At 43.4% G+C, this 16199-nt stretch overlaps 1 protein-coding gene across 12 annotated transcripts in view; it reads left to right on the top strand.

Moving 5' to 3' along the window:
* The window catches only part of Akap6 (A kinase (PRKA) anchor protein 6), a 456981-nt gene that overhangs the window by 233757 nt on the left and 207025 nt on the right, over positions 1–16199 (top strand). For 9 of the 12 annotated variants that reach the window (XM_006515821.4, XM_006515822.4, XM_017315055.2 and 6 more), the window contains 2 exons: positions 4791–4887; positions 5996–6162. In XM_006515821.4, the coding sequence (XP_006515884.1) occupies positions 4791–4887; positions 5996–6162 (264 nt within the window). The remainder of the gene's footprint in view (positions 1–4790; positions 4888–5995; positions 6163–16199) is intronic. The other 3 variants (XM_006515828.4, NM_198111.2, XM_030246699.1) reach the window with 1 other exon arrangement.

Consider the following 16199-nt stretch of genomic DNA (forward strand, 5'->3'; position numbering starts at 1 on the left):
ACCTGGTAGACACACACAGTGCTCAGAGGACCTGGTAGACACACACAGTGCCCAGGGACCTGGTAGACACACACAGTGCTCAGGGACCTGGTAGACACACACAGTGCTCAGGGACCTGGTAGACACACAGTGCTGAGGGGATCTGGTAGACACACACAGTGCTCAGGGGACCTGGTAGATACACACAGTGCCCACAGAATAGCTGGGCCTCTGGCCTCACCATGAGATGCCAGAAGGATGGCACCACTGTGGACATTTGAGCCATTAAAAGTGGTCATTCTCACGTTTCCAATCCTGGGAGATCCTTCAGAAGTGACCATTTCCACATTTATTTCCTGTATTCATTCCACACACACTATCTACTTTGTCAGTCTTATGGCTAGTTGTAGTCATGGTACCTGAGTTTTCTGAATTTACAACACATACAGATCTATAAGAGCTGTTCATGCCAGATGTTGTAATAACCCATTGCCCATTGGTTAACTTAGAATAATTGGGAATTTTTTTTCTGCTTTCTTTTTCTGGTTGTCTTAAAACTCTTTTTTTTTTAATTGGCTATTTTATTTATTTATTTTTCAAATGTTGTCCCCCTTCCTGGTTTCCCTTCTGCAGCTCACCCATTCCATCCCTCCTCCCCTTTGCCTCTGTGAGGGTGCTCCCCCACCCACCCACTCATTCCTCCCTCAACCTTCTAGCATTCCCCTACACTGGGGCATCAAGTCTCCACAGGACCAAGGGCCTCTCCTCCCATTGATGTCTGACAAGGTCATCCTCTGCTACATATGTGGCCGGAGCCATGGGTCCCTCCATGCATACTCTTTGGTTGATAGTTTATTGTCTGGGAGCTCTGAGGAGTCCCGTTAGTTGATATTGTTTTTCTTCCTATGGGATTACAATCCCCTTCAGCTCCTTCAGAGTCTGATACCCATTTCAGAGGATGAAGACTTCATCTCTGAACCACAGAGAAAGAGGATGAAATAAGAGTCTCTGAATCCAGAGCATCCAGATGCCTGCATCCTTTAAGGAAATGAAGAGACTGCATGGGACCCAGGGCAGGTCACTCTGTCAAAATCTGCAGGTGTTCTGTGTTCTAGAGACCTAGATCTGTTTCCTTTAAAAGGACAAAGAGGTGGTTTATCTATTTATTTTGTGAGCATATGTGAGGGTGGGAGAGTCTGTGTGGGTCAGGGTGATGCTCAGGACTTTTTAGTGGGGGGTGGGGGTGATGGCTGGTTCTCTCCTTATCCTAGAGATCACGTTTTCAAGATGGAAGTCAGGGTTTTGGGTTTGGTGGCAGGCACCTTAACCTTCACAGCTATCTTGCTGGCCCAGACACTTTATTTGTTTGTTTGTTTGTTTGTTTATTTATAATTAACTACTTTCCTCTTGTGTGTGTATGACTGTGAGTGTGCAAGACAAAGGAGGAGCTGCATGACTCAGGTCTCTCCTACCACATGGGTCCTCAGAACTGAAGTGAAGGTGTCCGGCTTGCTGACAAGTCCCCCCCCCCGCCCCCCCCCCCCGACAGAGCCCTCTCCCAGCCCCCCCCTTCCCGCCCCTTCCCGGGCTCTCTTAGCCCCTCCTCCGGCTCGCCTAGCCCCTCCTCTGGCTCTCCAAGCCCCTCCTCCGCTCTGCTAGCCCCTCCTCCAGCTCTTCCAGACCCCTCCCCGAGTTTTCCCAGCCCCTCCTCCGGCTCTTCCAGACCCTCCCGAGCTCTCCCAGGCCCCTGGTTGTGCTCTTCTTGCCACGTGCTCCTCTAAGGACACTGAAAACTGCTCAGTGTTCCCTAGGATCCAGGCTGTAATGCCAATGCTCTTGGCATAAATTCAGTCTCGAGAGTTCTCTGTACCGTCAGGGAGTGGTGTGGGTGTTGCAGAGGGCTGTACACACTCCAGGCATTTTGGAGAAAATACCCTAACAGCTAAGGATGGAGAAATGGTCAGCTATCAGGTTAATGAAAAGAACAAACTCACAAAAGAAATAAATCCCTTCTTTAGGGAGAAGTGGAGGCAACACAAGGAGAGTGTATTGAAGAATCCTTTAACAGCCTGAGATCTCACTAACAATTCTGTTAATGTGCCTGCTTGGCTGCCATCTCGGGGGCCTGTTGCGAATTCTTTACTTGATATTATTAATGGTTAATGGGTGCACCTGAAATCAAGCAATAATGCACCATTTGGGTAATAGTTATATTAAATGGCTCTTTTATACAACATCGAGCTTATCAGATTATCTCATTCCTAATAATGAGCACCTCGTCTTTTCCAATTTCCTAATCCAATGTTTCCTCATCATCCTGAAACACCGCCATTTCCAGACGCATCTGTTCTATACTCTCAGCTTCTGTGATGTCACACTGCCGTGCTCCTGGGTCCCTCCATTCTCGCAGGCACTGAGACAGAGGCCCCTGTGCCTCTTTGAAAACTGGTGATCAGCAGACATTCAGTACAGGGAAATCGTGAGCAAAAGACACCACCAGGCTGAATTTATAGTGATGTAGAAATGTTTATACAACAGGTTTCTCCCTAAAGTTTGGCGAATTCATCTTAGATGTTTCTCTTCTTTCTGCTTCCATTTCTGAAACCTGCGTAACCTAGTCTAAATGGCATTGCTTCAGTACAGAGGCAACCCACAGCAGGGACCGAAAGCAAAGGATGTAGTAAACAATTAGATATCCATAGGTGCTGCCTTAATTGGACTGATCAGAAGTATTGAGGGATCTGACGTGATGGCTCAGAAGTTAGGAGCATTTACTGTTCTTGCAGAGGACTCGGGTTCTGTTCCCAGCATTCACACAGTGACTCACAGCCATCCACACTTTCATTTCCAGGGGACCTAACTCCCTCTTCTGGCCTCCACAGGTACTGCATGCACACAGTGAACATATATGCAAGCAGGTAAAAATACCCATACAGATTTTTAAATAATCATGTTTAAAAGGAAGGATCAAGATTTCTGAGCATCACATAGTTTTTTGTTTTTGTTTTTGTTTTTTGTTTTTGATTTGACTGAATACTTGTAGCAGACGGAACAATGTAAGAAATGCTGAATAGCACACAGGGAGACAAATATTTTCTCTTTCTGGAATATTGAGCTGAAATGTTACCGTATCTACTGAGAAGGATGGATGACACAACTCATCATTTTGAATTGCGTCAGTTCAAATCCTTATCTCTATGTTACATTGCTATCTCTCTTAGTTTCATACTATCTCTCTCTTCAGTCTATCTCTGTTTATGGTACTTTAAAAAGTCCCCTTTCTCCTGGAAGAAAAGAACAAAGCAGACTCACCCCTGGGCATCCACAACCCAGACTGCATTCCCCAGGTTCAGTTATCCACTAACACCAGAGCCCATGGGCTTTGGTCCTCAAGCCTCCATTGCCTGGCTTGATGTCATAGACCACAGACAGTATGAGAGTCATGGAAGGAAGACCCGATCTTACAATGTATGATTACCCAACTTCTTTAATTAAAATGAAACACAGTGTGGAGTCACCTGATCCTGTTTCCTGATGCTTAATACCAAACACAGGACAGAGTATTCATGTATTGTCCCACGACGTTTAACAGAAGAAAACACGTTGCATATTTTGGAACCTTATCACGAGAAGCCAATATTTAGCACACTGTATTTCCAATTAGTGAAGTGAGGAATGAATTCTTGCCCCAAAGACTAATGAATGATTTGGTTGCTGGTGGGTAATGTGATTTTTCCTTCTCTGGACTCCTGTGGTTGGAATGCCTTTAAACATTTCAGAGCTGGAAAAGGTTTTTGGAAAACATTTGAATTTCTTAAAATATCTAGACTTCCCAGTAGAGAGCATCACTGAACACACTCAGCAAATGTTGACTGTGACCACAAACTAGTGAACCCTAGCACGTGATATATCTGGAAAGTAGCAATCATTAACCTGCTTATAATTTGCAAGCTAAAGATGGAGATATAGCAGCAGATGCCTGATAAATTCAATAGTAGTAGCACATGTAAGGAGGAGGAGGAGGAGGAAGAGGAGAGGAATGGCCACCACCAAGTGTATCTGGGGAGGCTTCCTGGAAGCAGTGACTAAATTTGATATGAACCTTGAAAGAAGTCAGTGACTGTCATGAGGGTAAATCTCTTGCTGTACTTGGTGTGTTTATTTGTAAGACAACATCACACCATAAGAAATAAGCTTTTAAAGAGCAAAAAAGTCTGGAAAGAGTTGGAATCTAGACTGTAGCAGCCAGCTGCCCTTCTCTGTACCATGGCTCCTGCAGAGTCAAGGAACAGAGAGGAATCAAACGACCCTGCATTTGTGGATGCATCTAGGCGACATAAGGCTACTGCGTTTCTTGGCTGCCAACTTCTGTGGCTTTGTAAAGACTTGCATTACTAATGATCCTTAGACACGAAGGAAAGCGCACGTGTGCGGTGGGAATTCGCCGTATTTTACTGAACACTGCCACTCTCCACATAGCCTATGGGATGTGACTTTTCATAAAATCGTAATGAATGTCTGCATTTGTCGAGCAGTTTCCAAACAGATGCACTCTGCTAGTCTAACAGAAACATTTAAAGCCCAGACCCCAAATATCAATAGCTTTTAGTATTGCAAATTAGTCTGTCTATTGGGTAAATAGGGCCATGTGGTTCTTGATAAAAAGTAGCAAACAATTCTGCACGCGTGCTTTGTGTGTGACCATAAGCAATTCTGCGTGCGTGTTTCGTGTGTAACCGTAAGCAATTCTGCGTGCGTGTTTCGTGTGTAACCACCTTCTCGGAGCCTGAGGGTCCTGTGCTTCTTTTCAGAGCTTTAAGTTGAACGTAGACAGTCACTGTGCCCTCAAGGAAGCCGTGGAGGAAGAAGGACACCAACTTCTTGAGCTCATTGCGTCTCACAAAGCAGGTAAATCCCCCTGAAATATTGCGGGTCTTTATGTCTCCAGACTATTAAGAATGAGGAAGCATTGCCGTAAATTACTGCATATATTCACTTCCTTATGTATTATTAATATTTACATTATCAGATTGACCTTCAAGATTTATAAATGTTTCATATACTGCATACAATGCTGTGGTACTTATAAGATGAAATACTGCCTCCAAACGGTCTGTTCATTTTATTTGGGGCTTGCCATCCGCCCGAGTTCCAATTGAAATCACACTCCTGAAAACTTCACGTTGACATGCTTTTTGATGTAGGAGCTCTGGAAGTAACATTAAGATAATGAATGAGAGCTGTTCTTATAGACACAATGCATACCCACTAGGGTGAACATAGACATCATTATGGGTTGAAGGCAGGCTGCCCATACACATCTGATTATTTCCCTGCCGGTTCACACATGTGGACGTTTGGCATATTCTCTGTAGGTCTTTGCATTAGCAGAAGCTTAGGCCTTCAACCGGTTCTTAGACCAATGTTGATGAATTCATGAAAAAAAATGCATTATGAACAAAAAGAAGTTTTCTTGTATGGTTCCACTTATCCTGATAGTCAAAGACCACAAAACAGGGTGAGTTGAAGCTCCCCCACTCCCCTGCACTTACTATACAAACGGGAAAAGAACCGCATTAAGCAGATATGTTAATGCCAAATAGCAGTCTCTTGATTCTGGCCTATTTACTGTATTTCCAGTTGAATTACCTGTCTGTTTTCAGATATCTTTCTTTCTGATCATTAGGAAGTCTCCATGCAGATAAACCCAGGGCCTTTATACTGGAGGTGTGAAGCTATAGCCTTAATGACATTTACACACCACGATCCTTCCACTTTTATTGTTCACACCAAACCACCAAGTCTGCGTCAGTTTCTGCACATGCCTGCCCTGTTTCTGCATTGTTATGTCTTAGCATTGCCAGTCTCAGCTCTGGGTGGCAAGTGCCAGGCAATGGGAAGGTCGTTTAGAAGCATGTGTACGGCTTGAAATAGCCACCCAGCTTTCTATGTCACAACCCGTAGCGGGGTAAAGATGCAGCCGGGCCCACAACTTGTGCTTTCCTCTCCTTTGGAGAAGGACTGAAGGACATGCTGAAGATGATTGCAAGTCAATGGAAGGAGCTGCAGAGGCAAATCAAACGGCAACACAGCTGGATTCTCAGAGCCCTGGACACCATCAAAGCCGAGATACTGGCTACTGATGTGTCTGTGGAGGACGAGGAGGGGACGGGGAGCCCCAAGGTAAGTGGCTTGAAGTTTGCCTTATTCCCTCTTATTCCTGTCTTCTTTTGAACTAGGCACCACTGAAGTTTTCTTTCCACCCCTAAGGCTCTTCTTTTCTAGTGGGTAAACTTTGTAACTCCTCTGTCTCTGTCTCTCTCCTCCCATATATATATATATATATATATATATATATATATATATATATGTATGTATATATATCTTGGCTGAAAACAAAACAAAAGGCGACAACTTTCAAGTTTTCCAGGAAGAGGTCTCTTTGTACAAAGTAGCAGAGCAGAAGGGGGACAGGATTCTCAGGGGGTGGGAGGAAGAGGGGGGGCGCATAAAACATTTAGTAAACAAAACATAAAGCATCTTTAACATGAATAATCAGAATGGTTTTAAATTGTTTTGTTGCAACTATAAATCACTATAATCAGTGCAATCACTCAGCTCTGACATCCATTAGCCGCTTGGTTACAGCAAATTAACAAAGAAGAGAGAAAGTGATTCATTATCTCATTCCTGTTAATGACTATCAGATGCATTGCCTAATTAGGGGATGGTCATTGTAGTGGGAAGAAGGTCATGTGCTTTGCTACAAATCTTTTTGCTCAGAGTGTAACTTCTCCATAATGGCGCCTGCACCGAATACAGCAAAGTATTTTTTAAAAACGAGTATTGGCATGTTTTGATTATCCATTTTGGATTTACAAAATAGCCTGTGGAACATATGCCGCTGAACATTAAATGAGGCGCCTTTTAAGTCGGAACACTACGGTCGTAAAGGTATTCTTTGGATTTACAATGTCGAAAACAATTTTATTAATCTGACATTTTCTTAACAGTTTCTCAATTTGTGAAAGGGACTCCAGAAATTAGTTGCCTGGTAGACTCAGGATCTGAACATATTGTAGCACGGGGGAGACAGATTGAAAAGTTCATAGTTTCTATTCCTGGAACGGACAGAGCGAGTAACACTCCCCAACCGCATTTCTTCAGCACGCGTGTGCACGAGCATTGCGCTCTGAGTGAGCTAGCACCCACTGTGCCCTCTGAGACTCAGACTTTTAATACAGGCAGAGCAGAAACCCAAGCCAGCCTCACAACATTGAGACCGTGCAGCCTGTGAAAAGCCCAGGGGATTCCCTTTATCTGTTGGCACCAGAATTGAACGGCAAGATCAGCCCAACTGGAACCTAGGTCGAAGAGGTCACGTTTCAGGAAACACCTGAAGAAAGAGAGAGAGGTGCGTGGCACATGAGCACATATTTTAGGAAGTGACCTGATGGGAGGTTCAAAGCTGCAGCTAGCACCAGGGACCTGACTGTAGTCAGCAGACATCTGCTTGCAGAGGAAGCAGTTGATTGGCAACGGCTTCACTGTGGAAGTGGAGCCGAAATGACAAGAAAGCACAGAACTAAAAGCTGGGTTGTGTTTTATTTATTTAACAGAAAGAGGGGCTGAGAGGTAGACTCATGGTAGAGTACTTGCCTAGCATACATGAGGACATAAGCAAGATTGCCAACACCACAAAACCAAACCAAAAGCTCTGTCATGTCCAATTCCCATTCACTGGCTGCCCTGTATTCAGCCATCACAGCAAACACTAAACACAGTCAAGAGACCCCAGAGAGGTTAACCAGTTTGCCTAAGGGCAGACAGCCACTAAATCTCAGAGCTAGGGCTCCAGGCTGCACTTCCAGGCTTAGATCCCCTGTTCTCCCTCTCCACTGTCTGCTCCCTGCTGCCTGGGCTCAGTGTGCATGTAGAGCTGTTAGAGAGGTGGGGCTTGTGGGGATGGAGGGTTAGGATGCTTTTGAGACTGTACTATTAAAACGATGAAGGGAAACAGGTCGCAGGACAGAAGAGACTCAGAAAAGTTGAGGGAGGGTTGCCATGAGGGAGTGACATGCCACAGAGTAGTGGTCTGAGAAGGGTAAGCATCGAGGAGGAAGCTGTTGACTTGTGTGTGTGTGTGTGTCTGTGTGTGTGTGTGTGTGTGTGTGTGTGTGTGTGTGTGTGTCTGTGTGTGTGTCTGTGTGTGTGTCTGTGTGTGTGTCTGTGTGTGTCTGTGTGTGTGTGTGTCTGTGACTAAGTGGGAAATAACCCTGGATTTCTGTGTAGATACATTCTCCACTGTCTATAAGTCACGAGGCAGGGGTGGATGACTTACATGAGGAAGGGAGGACATGATATACCACAGGGATCTCCAGAGACGTGCACCTCAGACTGATGGGAGAGCTGTGGTGTGGTGTGGTGTGGTAAAGCTGGTCAACAGGACTGGGTTTCAGTCAGCTTGTTTCCTGAGCCAGAGCAAAAGAGACAACATCTGCCTTCTCAGAAAACCTCCTCTGAGCACAGGTCGCTCCTCACGTTCTAACAGGAACTCCTGTAAGAGGCGTACTGCCCCCCCCACACACAGAATCAATGAATGGGAAGATGTCTGAGACATTGACACTTAAATAGCAGACAGTACCAGCTAAAGTGTTTCAACAAGGATTGTATGATTAAACTGAGCTACATTTTATTCTGGCAAAATGTTCCATGGCCATTAGAGAGCAGTGTTTTAGAGGGCTTTGTAAAAAGTAGATGATACCTCTATTTAGCTATGTATTTCAAAATAACTTTGACTTTTCTAAGTCTCTACCTTGACCAAGAACTACTCTAAGAAGGGAAAAAAGAGTAAGTATAAAGTGTAAGAGTTAAAAATTATTTAAAAGGTCAAATGAGGGACACGGTGCACTGGGAAGGGGAGTCTGAAGTTAAGGATGAGAAGGGGACATGAATACCCTGGCCCGTGATGATCCCTGTCCCTGTCCTGGAAAACAGAAGGCAAACCACAAACACCTGCGTTTGGGTCATTGCAGAAGAGACAGTGTCCCGAGTTTCGTCAGCTTACAGAGAACAGACTTGTTCTTAGTAAGGCATTTCTGCTCTGTGGTACCTTCAGGTCACCACACAAATGTCACAAATGAAAATACTGACAGGAAGAGATTGTGTGTGTTGTCTGCACACGGGGAACCCAGGAGCTGCAGAGCCAGGTGATCTTCCCTGACAAACCCAGCCATACTCAAGGACAGATGTAAAATAAACTTAAGGATAAGGATGCAATGGGGGAAAGATCAGGTTTCTTTTTCCTATTTGTTTAATGTTTATGAATTGTTTCTCTTAGACTTGGGACAAACTAAATTTCAAGGAGAGAGACTTAGAGTGCTTGAATTAAATGGCTGTCACTTACTACCAGGTGTCTTTGGGACCATTACCCAACTTCTCTGTGTCTCCTATTTCTCATTTGTAAAATGGAGGTGATGGGGCCACCGAGAAGCTCAGAGTGTGGAGGCATCCAGCCTGTTGGCCTGGGTTTAATCTCTGAGAGACACACGTGGTGGGGTTCAAAAAGCTAACTGCCCCTAAATTGTTTTCTGCCCTCCACATGTGAACTCTAACATGCCTAAGTCATCCCCCAACCCTCATAGAACATAATAACATTTTAAAAATTTTTTTGAAGGGGTAAAGATAAGTTCTTCCTCAAATATCTGTCATCTTAGTTTAAAGAATGCTTACAATGAGTGGGTGTTTTGTGGAATACCCACAGTCCCAGCACTGAAGAGGCAGAGCACTAAGATCACTGAAGACTGGGGCCGGCCTGTCCACTAAATGAGCTTCAAGCCAGCAAGGACATAAATGCAGTATGCAGGGCAGAGCCTTGCTCAGAGTCATTCCTAAGCAGGCAAATGGAATGCAGAAGCCTTTGCCGTCTAATGACACAAGAGACAAACGATCACAACGGATTTGATAAAATTCCAATAGGAACTGGAACAAGATGCTCCAAGTAGAGGAGGGAGAAACATCAAGGGAAGATACGGAAGGAGCGGACTCTTTAAAGTAAAGACGGGAAGAAATTTGTCAGTGTGAAAATGATGGGCAGAGAGATTAGCATGTTAAAGACTCAGAAGTGTGAGATGGTTGGTGGGTCTGGAACCCATGACCACTGCATAGGTTATGCTTGCTTACCAGGATCTGCACTGTGGCTCCCGGTATGAAAAATTGATCCTGACTAATTAGCGATTGGAGCAATTAGACTCCAAGTCTGAAGGACACACATACATATTGCTTAAGAAATGTCTGCCATGTAGCATCAAGTAGCGCGAGCTGAAATAGGCCACACTAGAGCTCCCCTTGACTGAGAGATAGCCTCTGCTGCTTCCTGTCCCTTCCAGGAGTCTTCTTCCTATGACGTGACCTTGCTCGGGTCGCTCACAAGGTGTGCCATGAAATGCAGCCCCAAACATGGCAGTTACGGTTTTCTGTTTCATCTGAGACCTAAGAGAGGGATGAAAATTAAAACATGATAAAAATAACTCCAGAACTCATCTTAGGTTTACTTCAGAAGCAACTGGGAGCCTGAGAAGCGTAATAGGAAATCTAAGGAATATATCTAGGGGGTATTTTTCTTTTTTACCTTGTTTGAGAGACTGCGGGAAAGGGCTTGGTCTTAGAAATCTTGTAAAGGCGGAGGAGAGGAGGCAATTCAAAGACTGTGGGAAACGTCTCCCCCAGGACTTGGCAGCATGCGTTATTTGTTGGATTTCATTTTTTTTTTAAAGTGTTTTCCCAGGACTGCGAGATCTTTTATACCTGGAAATAGAGAATGTAACCCATCAGTTTTAGAAATACAACTTTAGCATATGCATCCAAGAATTTGAAATATGCTTGTAATTGTGTATTTTCAGAAAGACTGATAAAAGTTTATCAACTTAAACTAGAGGTTTAGTATTTTAATTGTTTTAGCGATTCGCAGTTGGATGATTTCAAAATATAGTGACTACCTAACGTTTTAACATGGTTTTGACCTTTCAAGGTAAAAGCCAGAATATCCTAAGGAAGAGAAAATTAGTCGACATTGTCTCCTTTAAAATATTCTCATCTGCCCTCTCTTTATTTTCCTGAAGCTTGGCATCCATCAGGATGTAGAATCAGGGGCCAGGATCTCCCCCATGAGACTTACCCAGCTTTGTCTCACTGAAAATATGCAACAACTGCCTCTCTGTCCTTTTAAAGGAAACAGATCTAGGTTTCTAGAACACAGAAAACCTGCAGATTTTGACAGAGTGACCTGCCCTGGATCCCATGCAGTCTCTTCATTTCCTTAAAGGATGCAGGCATCTGGATGCTCTGGACTTGGGGACTCTTATTTCATCCTCTTTCTCTGTGGGTCAGAGATGAAGTCCTCATCCTCTGAAATGGGAATCAGACTCTGAAGCTTGTCAAGACCATCAGCTCAACGCTAGCTGGAGAGCAAGCTCACAGGGGCCTTTACATATGCTTTCGAGGGCCTACAGATAAGAGTTTTAGGTCTGACTGGGATTGGGAGTTGTGTAGCTTTTGACTTAGGTAGTCAGTGGAAAGTTGAGTATTAATAGGCACTCTGGCATGTTTGCTTACCCGAAGTCCAAGTGCTAACCTAGTGCTTAGGCAAATGAGTTGTGTAACTCTGCTTAATTAAAGAATATGAACTAGGGGGCATGTTAAGAAGATGCTCTCTGCATGAGATGACACCTTTGGGGTAATAGTGCAACACGATGCTGCGGTTCTGGGTTCTGGAATATGGGTCGATCCTGAATTTTTCAAAGCACCACTGAGACTAAGATTATCTCTGCACTAAGCTCTGTTCTAGCTAAGGGACATAGGTCATCAGTGTGTTCTTTACTATAAGTTCTTCATAAAGAGCATTGAGGTCATAGCGGGAATCACATTTATATATTATCAGTTCCTCTACTGCTATACACTCATATTAAATTCTACTTGAGACCCCTCCTTTTTTTAACCTAAAGCAAAGAAAGGCATAGGCACATAATATCAAAAGGAACTAGAAGTGAGATAGTAGGATTAAATTGCATCCAACAAGGACAGAGAGACACCAGGCAATGGCCTAGCTGTTTATTTATTGAGTGCTGACAGGAAACTCTGCCCGGTGCTGAGCTGTACATGAGAGAGGACACGCTTTCCTGCTCAGCGGTCTTATCATTCATGTAAGCACAGAGTGTAATGGCTTGCCGAACGGGCTTCGGGCTATCTTAGATCTAGAATAATAGATCACCTAAGATTCAGATCATCTTAATTAGGATGTTGGCAGACTGAAATGGAATGGTGCTCTTGATGAAAGCAAACGAGGAGGAAGTGCATTCGCACATCTGCAGCCTCTACACAGCATCTAGCCGGCTCACAGCCCTTCCAACAGCCCTTCCCTGCTCCAGCGGAGTCATGATCCTGCTTTGAGGACCTAGGGAGAGCTTCCTTCTCTTATGGATTTGTCACCAGCTCCTCTTGTGTTCCCAGAAGAGGCAATTCTGTTTCGAAAATGCTTTATGGTTTTTGAAAGTCAACAACAAAAATGAGTTACTTCGTTGAAGACCAGTGTGGTTACTAAATATTGATTCAATCCAGTTTTACAAAAGGTTTCTCTAATTTCCTATTTTGCATATTATCAACCTGTGGCTTTGATGAGTTGACTGGGGAAAAGGATTATGAAAATAAACACAGCTAATGGTAGGTCAAAGGTCAAATAGTGGCCATCTCTATACATGAATAGAGGTGAGTATATGTGAGTATAGTATAGTGCAGTGTAGAGTAGTGCAGTATAGTGCAGTGTAGTGCAGTGCAGTGCAGTGTAGAGTAGTGCAGCATAGTGCAGTGTTGTGTAGTTCAGTGCAGTGCAGTGCAGTGGAGTGTGGTATAGCTGATAAGACTACAGCTTAAGGTCTGTCTTCCCACTGTAGTTCCGTCACTGGTGACCATGACTAGAGAATAGAAACGTTTGCCTCAGCAAGAATTTGAGTGAAATTCTTTGGTGTCTGATCAACACCTAGAAATTTTACTGAAGTAAGTAGGCATTTGACTTTTCCCTATCTGTTTACTGGTACCCAGAAGTTAAAAAGATTCATGCTGTTGGCTACTAACTTAGAGTCCATAGAACGCAGTCTTCTACTACCACACCCAAACCTCCCCTTTCTATTCATTATAAAGACAATATACAATAAACACAATAGAGAGATTTTTTCTTTAATGCACAGTGGAGGTCACCATCTGTTGAAACTGTCATATATAAATACATACACAAAAAGTCAAGATACAAAATCGCTTCTAAAGATGCTTTCAAATTAATGAGTAGATTCTTTGAAAGAGTGAGACAATGGCCTCAGTGTGTCACTTACTCTTCTTTCTTGGAATGTGTTGTTTCTGTCAGGGGAGCGCTTGGCCAGCGAGAGCCTTGCCTGCTGAGGAGATCACCCTGCATTGTGTTGGCTCTTGTGTTTATCGAGTCACACAGGACTGCATATAAAACAGCGCTTTACAAGTACCCACCCTTAACACTTCACACTCCTGTTTAGCTGCTTTCACTCTTCTACCCAGGGATGTCACTTCTATCCAGGGATGTCAAGGGGTATTGAGATGGCCACCTTCTGCTCATCTCTCTCAGATACGGTTGAGAGATGGCCACTGAGTTGTGATGGCGCCAGAACTCTTTCAGTCTTATTTCCCACTATCCTTAAATGAAAGGTAACACTTCTCAAAAAATGCTATATGTAGAGGTTTACTAACATATCACACAGACAGACAGACAGACAGACAGGCACACATGTCCGCACGCAGGCACGCATGCACACACACACACACACACATACACATTTATAGGGAGACGTTAACTGGATTGGAGGCATTCTAGTCCCAACCTCAAGGCCCAGTTCCACACAACTTTTAGGCCACTCTTCACTGAACTTGGGCAACAGATTCTCATATTTATACTTGGTTGAGCATTGTCTCCTGGACTACGTAAATTTGTGGACCTCAGTAAGTGAGAAAGAGCAGAAGAGGAAAAAAACAAAAACAAAAACCAAGCCCAAAGAAAAGACTCAGATAAATGTAACAAGAGAAGAAGAAGAAGGGTGAAAGCAGGAGCCATTAATTCAGGGACATGCCACAGTCCCTGAAAGTCATTGTCTGAGCTTGGCTGTGGATGAGTCCTACCTAGCCTGCCCATGCTCTCCTGTGGACACGGCCGGCCTCCCATAGGCTGCCCACATGAGGCATGCAGGCATCTCTGGTTTCTTGCCTCTCTTGAGTGTAACCTCTCTCACACTTACTCCTTCACTCTGGACACCAAAGTCAAAAAACCATCTTTATATTTGACATCACAGATATCATTGTTTGACCACCATGTGCTTTATTACATGTGTGTTAGTATTTATAGAAGCCTTATTATACTCTAGGTTCATGTTCAGCCCTTTACCCATTTCCCTCGCATAATTGAGATGCATACCAATATTCCATTCCCTATACCTTCTTGTTTTTCTTTACTTAAAATGTGTTCCCCTCTCTTTTCTCTGCCTCATTCATGGCTCTCACAGACCCTCTCTCTATAATGCTCTTATTCATCTGTAAAATCAATGAGTATTGACTGCAGTCTTTTAAACTCCATGAATATAATTCTAAAGGGAGTGAGCCTAATTTCAATCTGATTATATATGAGAAGACATTTACCCCACTTACAGAATATGGGTTTTATAGTAGTATCTAATATTCAGCTAAGTTAGAAGTCAGGAGATATTGGAGGACAGACATCCTAGGTAAAAACAAACAAACAAAACACAAAAAAAGGGAAAATTTGAAGGACCGTTAGGAAAGGACTGCTAGGAAAGGACAAGCAAGAAGAGTTTCACTCTTTTGAAACTGGAAAGCCCCTGTGTTCATGTGAAGGGAGAGAGGCCTTATGGAGGTTAAAGCTGAGATGCATTGTAGAGAGCTTTAAGTAATAGGCTGAAGAGTTGCTATACTCACATGAATGCTTCTGATGATTCAGTATGTCCATAGAAAACAGATGGCTAAGGCCAGGTGGAAGAGAACGGCTGTAAAGTCATTACAGAGGCTTAGGAGCACACTCTTGTTGTCCTGGGAGTTGGGAGACCAAGGTAGGAGAATCACAAGTTCAATGCCAACTGGGGCTACATGGCAAGACCCAATCTTATTGGTTATCAGACTATTACCATTCCAGGGAACTTGAATTTAGATATGCAAAAGAACAACCTTAAAGTGTTCTTGCTATCACCTCTTACCATCTCAAGAAGGCATGAGCACAGCACAATAAAAATTTGAGACTACATTCAGAAACTTTTATGTTATGCAATTATAAATGATATATCCTTATAAATGCCTTACTGTATTGATGGCTATTGATAATCTTTTACTGCCTTTAGTTTTAAAATTAAGCTTTATTATTATATGTGTATAAGAGAAAACATAGGATATATAGAATTTGGTAATAAATGTGCATTTTTAAAAAGCCCCTGTGGGGTCTTGAAATATATCCACCATGTTTAAAGAAGACTGCCATACAGTGAATCAGTGCAGGAGAGGAAGTTACTTAGGGGTGGGGATCTGCGAAGTTCAAGAAGGAATATGTCTTCTCCAATCAAAGAGATAGAATAGATGAATGTTGATGATAAAGTAAAGACAAAGACAATGGATTTAGGATGATGTCAGATACTGTGACTAGTCTCTGGAGAAATGCTTGCCATAGAGAGCGGGCAGAGGGAGAGAGGCAGGTCTGGGAGAGCAGAGTAGGATCTGAATCCCCTTCTGAGAGTTCGTACTATGTCTATCCTGGCTAAGGTGAACTGCATTTACTGTTTATGCTGCAGTTTAATGGTTAATCATACACAGCCTTGTGACATCACCTTCATCTTGAAGTTCCACTATCTCTTTTATAGTCACCTTTGAGGGTGAGGCCACCAAGACTGAAAATTCCTTGGAAGAGCAAGTTCATCTTAAAGTTTGTTTGCCTCAGTTTGCATAATGCTCCAGTGTACAATATAGTTTATTTACATTTATCGGCTTACTATGCATTTTCTCCTTAATGCTGATGATGGAACTCCACTGTATCTTCGCATCTGTCACAATGCAATGTTTATCCTAACTTTGTAAACAATGGCCCACTCTTTGATTTTCTCTGCTTCTCCCGTATTTCCATTTCCTGTTGGTTTTCATTCCAAACA

Source organism: Mus musculus, chromosome 12 (assembly GCF_000001635.26).
Source record: "Mus musculus strain C57BL/6J chromosome 12, GRCm38.p6 C57BL/6J".
NCBI lineage: Eukaryota > Metazoa > Chordata > Mammalia > Rodentia > Muridae > Mus > Mus musculus.